Source organism: Lithobates pipiens, unplaced genomic scaffold (genome assembly GCF_037356315.1).
Source record: "Lithobates pipiens isolate NorthernLeopardFrog02 unplaced genomic scaffold, aLitPip1_a1.2 Scaffold_25, whole genome shotgun sequence".
NCBI classification, from domain to species: domain Eukaryota; kingdom Metazoa; phylum Chordata; class Amphibia; order Anura; family Ranidae; genus Lithobates; species Lithobates pipiens.
Window position 1 is genome coordinate 3,290,279 of NW_027507787.1, and position 13,711 is coordinate 3,303,989.

Below are 13,711 nucleotides of genomic sequence, written 5' to 3' on the forward strand. Positions count from 1 at the left end.
GAGAGAGAGAGAGAGAGAGAGACACGGACACACACGGAGGGAGAGAGAGAGAGAGAGAGAGACACGGACACACACGGAGGGAGAGAGAGAGAGAGAGACACGGACACACATGGAGGGAGAGAGAGAGAGAGAGAGACACGGACACACACGGAGGGAGAGAGAGAGAGAGAGAGAGAGAGACACGGACACACATGGAGGGAGAGAGAGAGAGACACGGACACACACGGAGGGAGAGAGAGAGAGAGAGAGACACGGACACACACGGAGGGAGAGAGAGAGAGAGAGAGACACGGACACACACGGAGGGAGAGAGAGAGACACGGACACACACGGAGGGAGAGAGAGAGAGAGAGAGAGACACGGACACACACGGAGGGAGAGAGAGAGAGAGAGAGAGAGAGAGAGAGAGACACGGACACACACGGAGGGAGAGAGAGACACGGACACACACGGAGGGAGAGAGAGACACACGGACACACACGAAGGGAGAGAGAGAGAGACAAGGACACACACGGAGGGAGAGAGAGGGACACGGACACACACGGAGGGAGAGAGAGGGACACGGACACACACGGAGGGAGAGAGAGGGACACGGACACACACGGAGGGAGAGAGAGGGACACGGACACACACGGAGGGAGAGAGAGGGACACGGACACACACGGAGGGAGAGAGAGAGACACGGACACACACGGAGGGAGAGAGAGAGAGAGAGAGAGAGAGACACGGACACACACGGAGGGAGAGAGAGAGAGAGAGAGAGACACGGACACACACGGAGGGAGAGAGAGACACGGACACACAAGGAGGGAGAGAGAGACACGGACACACACGGAGGGAGAGAGAGAGAGAGAGACACGGACACACACGGAGGGAGAGAGAGAGAGAGAGAGAGAGAGAGACACGGACACACACGGAGGGAGAGAGAGAGAGACACGGACACACACGGAGGGAGAGAGAGAGACACACGGACACACACGGAGGGAGAGAGAGAGAGACACGGACACACACGGAGGGAGAGAGAGAGAGAGAGAGAGACACGGACACACACGGAGGGAGAGAGAGAGAGAGACACGGACACACAGGGAGGGAGAGAGAGAGAGACACGGACACACACGGAGGGAGAGAGAGAGAGACACGGACACACACGGAGGGAGAGAGAGAGAGACACGGACACACACGGAGGGAGAGAGAGAGAGACACGGACACACACGGAGGGAGAGAGAGACACGGACACACACGGAGGGAGAGAGAGACACGGACACACACGGAGGGAGAGAGAGACACGGACACACACGGAGGGAGAGAGAGACACGGACACACACGGAGGGAGAGAGAGACACGGACACACACGGAGGGAGAGAGAGACACGGACACACACGGAGGGAGAGAGAGACACGGACACACACGGAGGGAGAGAGAGAGAGACACGGACACACACGGAGGGAGAGAGAGAGAGAGAGAGACACGGACACACACGGAGGGAGAGAGAGAGAGAGAGACACGGACACACACGGAGGGAGAGAGAGAGAGAGAGAGAGAGACACGGACACACACGGAGGGAGAGAGAGAGAGAGAGAGAGAGAGAGAGAGAGAGACACGGACACACACGGAGGGAGAGAGAGAGAGAGAGAGAGAGACACGGACACACACGGAGGGAGAGAGAGAGAGAGAGAGAGAGAGAGAGAGAGAGAGACACGGACACACACGGAGGGAGAGAGAGAGAGAGAGACGCGGACACACACTGAGGGAGAGAGAGAGAGAGAGACACGGACACACACGGAGGGAGAGAGAGAGAGAGAGAGAGAGAGACACGGACACACACGGAGGGAGAGAGAGAGAGAGAGAGAGAGAGACACGGACACACACGGAGGGAGAGAGAGAGAGAGAGAGAGACACGGACACACACGGAGGGAGAGAGAGAAAGACACGGACACACACGGAGGGAGAGAGAGAAAGACACGGACACACACGGAGGGAGAGAGAGAGAGACACGGACACACACGGAGGGAGAGAGAGAGAGAGAGAGAGAGACACGGACACACACGGAGGGAGAGAGAGACACGGACACACACGGAGGGAGAGAGAGAGACACACGGACACACACGAAGGGAGAGAGAGAGACACGGACACACACGGAGGGAGAGAGAGAGAGAGAGACACGGACACACACGGAGAGAGAGAGAGAGAGAGACACGGACACACACGGAGGGAGAGAGAGACACGGACACACACGGAGGGAGAGAGAGACACACGGACACACACAAAGGGAGAGAGAGAGAGACACGGACACACACGGAGGGAGAGAGAGGGACACGGACACACACGGAGGGAGAGAGAGGGACACGGACACACACGGAGGGAGAGAGAGGGACACGGACACACACGGAGGGAGAGAGAGGGACACGGACACACACGGAGGGAGAGAGAGGGACACGGACACACACGGAGGGAGAGAGAGAGACACGGACACACACGGAGGGAGAGAGAGAGACACGGACACACACGGAGGGAGAGAGAGAGACACGGACACACACGGAGGGAGAGAGAGAGACACGGACACACACGGAGGGAGAGAGAGAGAAAGACACGGACACACACGGAGGGAGAGAGAGAGAAAGACACGGACACACACGGAGGGAGAGAGAGAGAAAGACACGGACACACACGGAGGGAGAGAGAGAGAAAGACACGGACACACACGGAGGGAGAGAGAGAAAGACACGGACACACACGGAGGGAGAGAGAGAAAGACACGGACACACACGGAGGGAGAGAGAGAAAGACACGGACACACACGGAGGGAGAGAGAGACACACGGACACACACGGAGGGAGAGAGAGACACACGGACACACACGGAGGGAGAGAGAGACACACGGACACACACGGAGAGAGAGAGAGAGACACGGACACACACGGAGGGAGAGAGAGACACGGACACACACGGAGGGAGAGAGAGACACGGACACACACGGACAGAGAGAGAGACACGGACACACACGGAGAGAGAGAGAGACACGGACACACACGGAGAGAGAGAGAGACACGGACACACACGGAGAGAGAGAGGATCCTTTACAAATCACTTTAATCCTAAATAAAAGGTCTTAAAGAAAACATGGACATAACCTCTGTTAAAACAGAACAGTTGGACCTTTGGGCTAATAGTATGTTTATTATGGTCCACACAGAAAACGGTTTCTTACAACGCAGCTGAATAGTAATCATGTGGCTGCATGCCTGCTAGAAGACTACATATTATTAAGCAGTCATTCATATTTATAAACAGTTTAAAACTGTTTTAGCAGAAATTAAATAAGTCCTCAGCAGTGACTCACATTTAACAGACGGATGAATTGGAGATTTCTATTAAAAGAGAGCTGCAAAAAAAGTTAATCTGCTATCCTGCCTCTTTGTAGGCTTAGGGTGCTCTGGGAAACCTTTTTCAAATATTGTAAATGTTAATTTATTATAAACTTTAGGAGAAGCTTCTGAAAGCCATGTTACTTTATGCCAAGACAGAAGTACTTTGACCCACAAACAGAGGTCAACGTTGCAAAATCTGACAAATACATTACCCAGCATTGTATATGGCTATAAAGAAGTTTATACAACAGGTTAGGAAATGCATTTGGAAGAGGCAAGGTAGGGGTTGGGCTAGCTTGACGGGGCAATTGCGGTTTAAGAAAAGGAGCTTAGATAAACCAAATTATTATATATATATATATATATATATATATATATATATATATATATATATATATATATATATACACACATACACACACACACACACACACACACACACACACACAGTGCCTTGTGAAAGTGTTCGGCCCCCTTGAACTTTTCACTTAGATGTTTTATGCAGAATTAAGTTACAAAAATAAATATTAACAACAACTTTATCAGTTCCTCTCAGCACAGCCTCAACAGTGCCCATCACTGCAGCGTGACCTGTGCCCATGACTGCAGCGTGACCTGTGCCCATCACTGCAGCGTGACCTGTGCCCACCATTGCAGCCTCGCCAGGGCGGAAGAAGAGAGAGGGTGGCTGGATCATGACTGGAGGGTCACCGAGCGGTATAGCATGCTGTTACAGCTTACATTGAAATTGCCTCCGCTCTGCTTGCCATCACACACAGCCCCGCCTCCTCCTGAACCCATGCCGACAGGCGACGGGGCTGTGTGTGACGACGAGCAAAGCGGAGGCAATTTCAATGTAAGCTGTAACATCATGCTATACCGCTCAGTGAATAAAAACAAAAAAAATAAAAAAAAAAGTCCTTAAACGCTAAAACTGGCAGTCTTTGGTAAAGATGTGCATGTCATGGAAGATATAAAAGGGTAGCTGGAACCCAGTGCAGCTGCTAACCACTGGAGGAGGTGGACAACAGGACATAAACACCACATGCAGCGTTCAGTGGAACCAGTATAAAAAAAAAAAACTTGCAGATAATATATTGGATCAAGTTCATTTATTGGATCCATACTTAATGTATTTAAAAACAACTATCAGATGGGGATGAAATAATCGGAATACACGCCATAAAAAAAAACCTCATTGCCATAGTTGATCTACTCGGAAGGAATATATATACAATACCACCATTAGTCAGGATGACGAGGGGTTAACATCAGCAAGTCTGCTCCAAGTGACAAACCTGGAACGAATAACCCGGTGTCCAGGGGGAATTACCAGCATGGAGAGGCAAGGGTCGCAAAGATGCGGCCGGTGACTACTCACAGGTGTCAGACCCGCTGTGCTGCGGGAGGTGTACTGTAGTACACACCGCTGGGGGTTGTACTTAGACAAGCAGAGTGGGCTGGCTGAGACCTAGCACCCTGAATGATGCCCTGGATGATGAGGATGTTGGAGTCGGAAGCAGGGAGGACTCGGATGTATGAAGGTGGATCGCAAGCTCAATGTTGCCATGGCGACCCATCCTGGTAATCCCCCCTGGACACCGGGTTATTCATTCCAGGATTGTCACTTGGAGCAGACTTGCTGATGTTAACCCCTCGTCATCCAGACTAATGGTGGTATCATATATCTATTCCTTCAGATTACATCAACAATGGCAATGAGTTTTTTATGACGTGTATTCCTATTAGCTCATCCCCATTTGATAGTAGTTTTTAAATACTTTAACTATGCATCCAATAAATTAACTTGATCCAGTATATTATCTGCAAGTTTTTTTTATGCTGGACTCATTGAGCGCTGCACTTGTTTTTTATACCACTCGGTGACCCCGTGGCTCTCCCCCTTCCTCCATGCTCTCTTCCACCAGGGCAATCACTGGGAGCTGCATCTCTTGGACATAACAATGGATCAAGATCAGGGACCAGATAAATATAAGGGGGTGCTGGGGGGGGGGGGGGGATTCGAACAGTTTTTTTTTATTCAAATGCAGAGCATGCATTAGGGTAAAAAAAGGAAAAAAAAATTAAAGCTGCGCCTACACTGCATGGGTTGAGCTTTAAGCCTTTAGGACCACTTTAATTTTCTATTAACGGAGACATATGTATGTATTTATGTAGCAGTTCTTTGTTACTGTTCAAACATTTTAGATTAGTGGTACCCTGTAGTGGGCATTTAATAGTTATGCTTTTTCTATATTTAAATAAAAAAAAAAAGGAGGGAGGGTAGGGTATGTTAGACAGCATTTCTTAAAAATGACATGCCATAGTGTTTTATCAGAATACCGCTACCCATCAGAAAATGCAACGTAAGTGACGCTCTGCCGCGGCCATCTTGGTACACCCACATTTGTCTGCAGCAAGCCTACCGCCAGAAGGTGGCAAGCGGATATCTTTTTACACCCACTGGTGTCTTGCATTTCACACTTATTTTTTAATCAGTAAACTGAGCTTATATAGTGAAATACAATATTTTGAAATCCGTCAAACTGTTTTGATGTTGAATTTTAAAAGCAGCAGTGTTCTGTCAGATTAGCAAATATGTGAGATCAACAGGCTTGCCGATGCTTTTAAAATTCAACATCAAAACAGGTCACAATGACAATGAACATATAGCAAAACGGTTTATCAGAAACAGCCGAACAAAGCTAAGAGCTATTCACCTAATATCTCACCAGAGCAACCCCCACCCCCTCACAAAAAAAAAAAGATTAAAAAAATGAAATAAAGTATATATCGTTTTTTTTTTTTTTTTAAACTCAAGACAGTTTTGGCTTTTGAAAAAAAAAAAAAATCAAAATCGGTAGCACCTTCTACTGGTTGTACGCTTTCAGAAAATGTAGTTTGAAGTGTTTTTCAAACTCTGAAAGCTGTAAGCAAATAAAAAAAAAAAAATGGAAAAATTGCCAAAACGGTCTGGCTGAGTTTAAAAAAGTGGAGCACAGGGCCTCACAACGAAAGGGTTAAATAGCACACAAGTGTGCTTTCAGTTTTAAACTTCAATACAGTAACTATAGGATAAGCAAAAAGCCAAGAATGCTACAATACATAGAAAAATCTACTCACTGGTAAAAATCTGCTTCCTTTGCTGCTTCTTCACATTTCTTAAGTGCCTTTGAGTGCTGGGTTTGTAGCGCTTCAAGCTCAGTCATAGCTTTCATGCACTGAACCTTCAATCGCTCATAATCAGGTGACAGCTTAGGGCTCGGCCTATGAAGATAAACATAACAAGGTTTAGAATTATTTGCCAACACACATATTTGTTATCTATATTTATTAAATCAAATTTTCAAGACAGGTTGCTATATAGGCCAAGTTTAACACATAAGCGGTGCTGGAAACGCATCGATCCCTGCGAGTCTCCCACGTGGCATTGCAATCACGTTAATGACACCCCGAACGCAGTGCCGTAAAATGAACACTTCTTTGATGCAATGAAGTGTGATTTGAGCCCATTCAAAAACAGGCTCAAGGCGTACAGCACCGAATTGCATGTGAATCGTAGTGTAATGTGATATGATTCACAGGCGGGTTATACTGTGAACCCAAGTCTAAAGCTGTACTGCATATTAGTATGCTTTCTGCAAGAAAAAAAAAAAAAAGCCCTTATATACGAAGATAAGTCTGGCCATAAATGGAAATTTGGCGGTTCAGCAGAGACTGGAAGTGTGTAGTGGTGTGTAGTGGTTTCCACATCACAAAAGTCCCGCTGTCAGAATACAGTGTCTCAGTGTGGAGCATTCCTCCATCTACCACCCTTGTGAGGATGAAGGAATCATTTTTATTTTTTTTCATGCAGCCAGCGAAACCATCTTTGGCCAGCTTAATGAGTTTGCTTCTTACCTGCAGTCATCAAATGTTGACCCTGGTGAGGATAAAGCCAAGCGTTTGCGGAGCTCATCCCTTTCTCGCGTAACTTGCCTCAGCTGCGATAATATGGTGTCTAACTTCTCAGTCATGTGACGACTGTCAGCAGCAGAAGGGGGTGGGGATGATGCTTTATTAGTCGTACCTTGAAAACATGTAAAATTTATAATGTCAGTTTAGTCTGCATCAGAAAGTGGGGTACGCATACATTGCATATCATCTGACTTTAGGGTTAGGTGGTGAATCACACTCAGTACTTTTTATCAGGTGAAGCAATTTCTTCTGCAAGTTACCCTCTGGGCTTAATTGAACAAGTGCCATTTCATGACAACTGGACAGAGGAGGAACATCTTCAAGAATACAAATCACTGATGACACTAACAGTCATCAATGATGAACTGCAATGTACCCATCACTGATGATGACTATGATGAATCAAATCCATTTGCAATCGAATCAACTTTAAGAGGGAATTTTCAGGAAAAAAAAAAAAAAAAAAACTTTCCACAGACCTCTGAGCTCCTTGCATAACACACAGACCCCCTCCATGACACACTGAGCCCCCGCATGGTACACAGGCCCCTTTCATTATAAAGCCCCCCTCCTCCTCTGCACTCCCAGGAAAACACCAAGTCTCCTGGGACAGCATTGCCAGCATGCTCTGGATCAGAGCTATTGAATACCTGCATTGCCATCGCTGCCGGCCCCTTCTTGTGCGCCGCTCCTCCTGTGTCACCTGTGGATCTTTTGAACACCTCCATTGGCGCCGTGGACCCGGTCATGTGACATATCTCTGCTCTGAATCATTGACGGTCACATGACCGCTCTCCTCCTCCAATCACAAGCTTCACTCGAGGAAGGGGGCGGAGCGGGAGGAGGAGAGCGGCGTTGGTGGAGGGGTTTGAATTGCCATACAATGGCATGGGGGAGCGGTGTGTGGAAGGCGGCCAGCAGTATTGTTATCAGGAGTTGTCCTGGCAGCGCTGTCCCACTGCCAGGAGAGTCGGAGGGACCGCCCGATCCCCGCCCCTGAGAAAAAAAAAAACGAATATCGGCGTATAACACGCAGGCACAGTTTATCCTCTGTTTTCAGGGTAAAAAAGTGCGTGTTATACGCCGATAAATACAGTATATATATATAGAGACAAAGAGACAGAGAGACAGAGAGAGTAAGTGTGTGTGTGTGTGTGTGTATATGTATATGTATATGTTATATATATATATATATATATATATATATATATATATATATATATATATATAAAAACTGATTTGAATGCCTACTTGATTACATTCAAAATCTGCATCTGCTTTGTAACAGTTATGAGAGGCAGGTATGTTTATTATACTATCGTAGAAGGGATCCACCATAGATGTGGGTGTCCAAATACATTTCAAAGCATGCAGTCCTGAATACTTCTCACAACTTATTTTCACTAAAGTATAACTAAAAGGCACAACTTTTTTTTAGTTTTGGAGAAGGGTGCTAGTAGAATTGCTATCCTTTGTAGGTATATAAAACAAATGCTTTATAGCATATTTAGAAGTGAGCTTTATTCTATCTAAACATTATTATTCCTGATGAATATTTATATACAACAGCTCAATTACTTCATTATCCCTTAGGGCTTTCCTGCGGTTCTTACTTTTTTTCAGAATATATCCATACTCTCTTCTAAAAACGCCTCTGAGGAAGGGATATTTTTCCCAAAACACATCAGACTATTGGAAGAAATTTATGCTCATCTTGAATTTGTAAACAATGTATTCATGTGTACATTTTTCCTGGTTGTGCATTAAAATGTGCTGTACTAACTGCGGTCATGTTTTTATACATGCTTTTTACTTACCGTATTTATCGGCGTATAACACGCAATTTTTTCCCCCTTAAAATCAGGGGAAAATCGTGGGTGCGCGTTATACATTCGATCCCCGCCGATTTTCTCATTGTGAGGAAAGGAGCGAGTGCCGGGGACATACAGAAAGCCGAGTGTAATCGGCTCCTCTCGCAGTCCCGCCCCTGACTGTGAGCAAAGCCGAGTCTAGCCGAGTACAATCGGCTTTCTGTATGTCGGCGCTGCTCACTCCTCTCCCAATCAGTGGAGATGGGCGGGACTGCGAGAGGAGCCGAGTCTAGACAAGTAAACTCGGCTTTCTGTATGTCGGTGGCGCTCTCGCTCCTCTCCGCTCACAGTTAGCGGAGATCGGCGCCAATTTTAAATAATCAGTGGCTGGGCAATGCTGCAAAGAGACTGGCAAGGCTACAGATAGACACTGGGCAAGGCTGCAGATGGACACTGATAAGGCTGCATGAATGGGCATTTAAATGTAAGCTTCATTCCTTAAACTTCCCACCTAAAAGTTTGTTTCCTTAAAATTCCCTCCTAAACTTGGGGTGCGTGTTATACACCGATAAATACGGTATTTTTCTAAATAAATGACATTTTTGATATTGATATAGAATATATATATATACATATATATTTATTTCTTTTTCTGTTCGCCCTTAAAGTCCCACTGTATTGGGGGGGTACTTGTGTTCCGTTTTCTAAGGGTCCTCCTTATACAATAAACAATAAAGGGATGTCGGCATGTTTCACGGTCGCATCTAACATTGTTTTGCATACAGCTGAGCATCACTGATGTCATTCCTGGCACGGACCAAGTATTTTGTCTGATTAAAATGTAAAGAGTAAAAAAAAGGTTGTCAGACGTATTCAGTGATGCTTGTGACGTCTCATCTAAAAGTTATTGGGTCAGCCTCCTTAGTGTCAGATACCTACTACAGTAGACAGAATCACAAACCTTCAGAAGGAAAATAAATTAGTCCATTTGAGCCTCTGGGCAATTTAACAAGGCCAATGAACAGCATGCCAAATGCAGGAACCCGGAGCAAGCAAACAGGACCGATGCTTCACTTATCTAGATACAGTACATGGGTTGCTATGGGCTACTACTACACACCACTCTGCATCTTTGCACGGCTTTACTCAATAAGCCTGCTTGGATCACTAAACTATGGAATTAAGTCAAAGTTACTGAAAATTTTAGCATATAGATATAAACTAGTTGGCCTCTGCTTATCTTCACACATTCATGAGCCGTACCATGCCGACATACACTGAATGCCTACTGGGAGTCTGCCGATAGTCACATCAAAGGGGAGCTGAAAGTCGTATGTAGATCCCAAGCCACAGGATGGAGACTGATGATCCAGATCCACAAAGCTACTTATAAGAATAAATTATTCTTCATAGACATGTATAGACTTCTCTAGTTTGAGCTGATTTAGGGAACTCATTTTGCTTCTTTCTGCTAGCCCTCCTAATTTCCACACACCATCACAACAGCTCTATAAATATCAAAACCAATTAACAGCTTTGAAACTACAGACATGGATATACTCATTTACACCTTCAGACTCTATTCGCCAAATTGTTCCAAGTGATGAATCACAGATAAAACCAGGACGATGTGCAACAAAATATATGAATATTAACAATCTGATGTTTTTGCCAAGAACAAAACGCAGAATCTGTATTCCCTGATGCAGTGTAAATGTTCCCTGAACATCCCACCTTCCTCCTTACTAAAATTCATAAAGCAAAGCACACCATCCCCCTGTGGCAGATCTGTGAAGAAAGCTGCTTAAAACCATGGCAATATTGTGAATGTTACCAAGGGGCAAAAAGGGTGGAGGGACCTAGTGCCACTGCATCAACGTTCCTTTGTTCCTTTTAAAAATATTTAAAAATTATTGTACAACTTTTTTTTTTGGGGGGGGGGGGGGGAGACCTATGTTAAACGTACCTGCTCTGTGCAATACTATTGCACAGAGCAGCCCCGATCCTCCTCTTCTAGGTTTCCCCACTGGTGCACTTGCTATGGGGGCACTCCTGCATGTTATCATTTGTGTCCATGCACACATAGGCCATCAAATGTTTTTTGCTGGGGCGTTTTTTGGCTGAAAAAACAAAACAAAAACACCACAACAAAACCAGTGGGTTCTGAGAGGCGTTTTTTAGCTGTAAAAATGCTCTAACGTCAAAAAATGCAGAAAAAAAAACCTAAAAAAAAATGCAGCTCGCCAGCGTTTAATGTTTTTGATACCATTGAAAAGAAGAAAAAAATAAAAATAAAACATGACTAACCACTCCAGCCCCGGAAGGATTTACCCCCCTTCCTGACCAAGCCATTGTTTGCGATACAGCACTGTGTCGCTTTAACTGACAATTGTACGGTTGTGCAACGTTGTACTCAAACAAAATTTATGTCCTATTTTTCCCACAAAGAGCTTTCTTTTGGTGGTATGTGATCACCTCTGCGGTCATTATTGCGATTTAAACAAAAGAAGAGTGACAATTTTGAAAAAAATAAAATTGTAATATTTTAAACTATTTTGCTATAATAACTATCCCCAAATAAAAAAAATTATGAGTCTTCATCAGTTTAGGCTGATATGTAAAATAGATATATATATATATATATATATATATTTTTTTTTTTTTTAACAAAAATAAGAAAATAAAATCGCAATAAGCATATATTGATTGGTTTACGCAAAAGTTATAGCGTCTACAAAATAGCGGATTTATGGTATTTTTATTATTATATTTGTTTTTTTACTAGTAATGGTGGCGATCTGCGATTTTTATCTGAACTGCGACATTGCGGCAGACAGATTGGACACTTAAAACATTGTTGGGACCATTGACATTTATACAACGATCAGTGCTATAAAAATGCACGGATTACTGTATTAATGTCACTGGCAGAGAAGGGGGTTAACACCAGGGGGTTAAATGTGTTCCCTGTGCGTTCTAACTGTGGGGGGATGGGGCTGACTTGGGGAGGAGATCGATCGTGGGTTCCTATATACTAGAAACACACGATCCATCTCCTCTCCCCTGACAGGACGTGTATTTGTTTACACACACAAGTTCTCGCTCTGTCAGGAGCAATCGTAGGCGCCGGTGTAGATCGCGGTCGCCAGGCACATGCATCGGCTCCTTAGGGACATGGCAGGCAGGCGCCCCCTATACTCTGTAAAGCGCCCACCATACAGCTACGGCGATTTGCGCAGGAGTGCCATTCTGCCACTGTCAATTGACACCGGGCAGTGGGCAAATGGGTAAAAATGCAAAAAAAAAAATGTTATAGTAAAAACTTTGAAAAACTCACTACAAAGCCACTGGCAGTTTTATAATGTTGTGATAACTTACAGTGTGCACAAGGCCTAAAAGTGGTGTTGTGGGACATTCACACAAAGAACAAAAATCATTTGATTACTGTAAAACAAAAGAATTAGTAAAGGTCGTTACCATTTTATTTTTAAATTTATTTTATAGAAACATAATCAGCATCGTCTTGTAAATATATTTTTGCCTTTGGAGCTATACAGGGAGGAGGTTTCTGGTGAATGAGAGGAGGGGCGGAGGGGGTGGAGGTCATCCACATAAGCGGATATCTCATCTTCTTATAAAATTAAGAAGGGACAAGGGGTACCCCCGTCGTATCCTGTTTTGAATATGGAAAAGAATTGGAGTATTCTCCATTTACACACACTTGAGCAGAGGGAGACAAAATCTATGCATTAATCCATGAGCGCATGTAAGGGCCAAGATGAATGAAAGTCCAGTGGACCCTGTCAAAAGGCTTTTTCAGCATCCGTGGAAAGGAGGAACGCTTGTGCTCTATCCATTTATGCTCATAAGGGGGTATAGACTGTGGAGGTGGCAACTGTTAAGAGGGGGGGGGGGACTGTTTAGATCTAAGCCATCTTGTTTTTGGCTTCTAGATTTTCAAAAGAATTGCCTGGGCAGGTGTAATTTTATAAACAATCATGCAAATGACAATTAGAGTATTTTTAAGAAATCTAAATTTTGTGCAATGACTGTAGCTTCGGACAAAGATGGAGAACAAGCTAGGTGTCTGCTCCATATGCTAGTATGATTCACTGCCCATTCCACCCCGCAGTTACTAACACTGCAATGTTAGTACAGCGATCTCCTCCACTAAGAGAGTATATTTTGACTGGCAGAGGGGCAGTCCCCCACCAGAACACTCCAGTCAGCTGCCTATTTTTCCAGCGTGCTCGTACAACAGAAGTTTTTATTGTACCAAGGGCAGATGTTGCCCGGCATTTGCCCCGTGTGTACTAGGCGTTAGCCTTTCCTATCACCCTCATGCCATGTGATTACAGACAGCAAATTGTGGAAAGCAGAATTTGCTTTCTGTTTCTTAGTCCTGGCCCAGAGAAAGACAAGCAGTCCTTAAACTGTAGCTAAACCATGCTCCCAAACTGTCCTTGAGTCCAGTGTTGGAGCCCTTGTTCCAGCACCTGGCTCCAGCTCCTGTGCAGTGATCTTCAAATTTCTCTATTCAAGAAATGAGCAAGTAAAACAGACGTCAAATAAACA

The 13,711-nt window shown here is 45.0% G+C and overlaps 1 protein-coding gene across 4 annotated transcripts in view; it reads right to left on the reverse strand.

Moving 5' to 3' along the window:
* The window catches only part of DLG5 (discs large MAGUK scaffold protein 5), a 208,791-nt gene that overhangs the window by 131,120 nt on the left and 63,960 nt on the right, over nucleotides 1-13,711 (reverse strand). For all 4 annotated transcript variants that reach the window (XM_077453970.1, XM_077453969.1, XM_077453967.1 and 1 more), the window contains exons 3-4: nucleotides 7,269-7,437; nucleotides 6,492-6,635 (exon numbers count right to left, since the gene is read on the reverse strand). In XM_077453970.1, coding sequence (XP_077310096.1) covers nucleotides 6,492-6,635; nucleotides 7,269-7,437 — 313 coding nt within the window. The remainder of the gene's footprint in view (nucleotides 1-6,491; nucleotides 6,636-7,268; nucleotides 7,438-13,711) is intronic.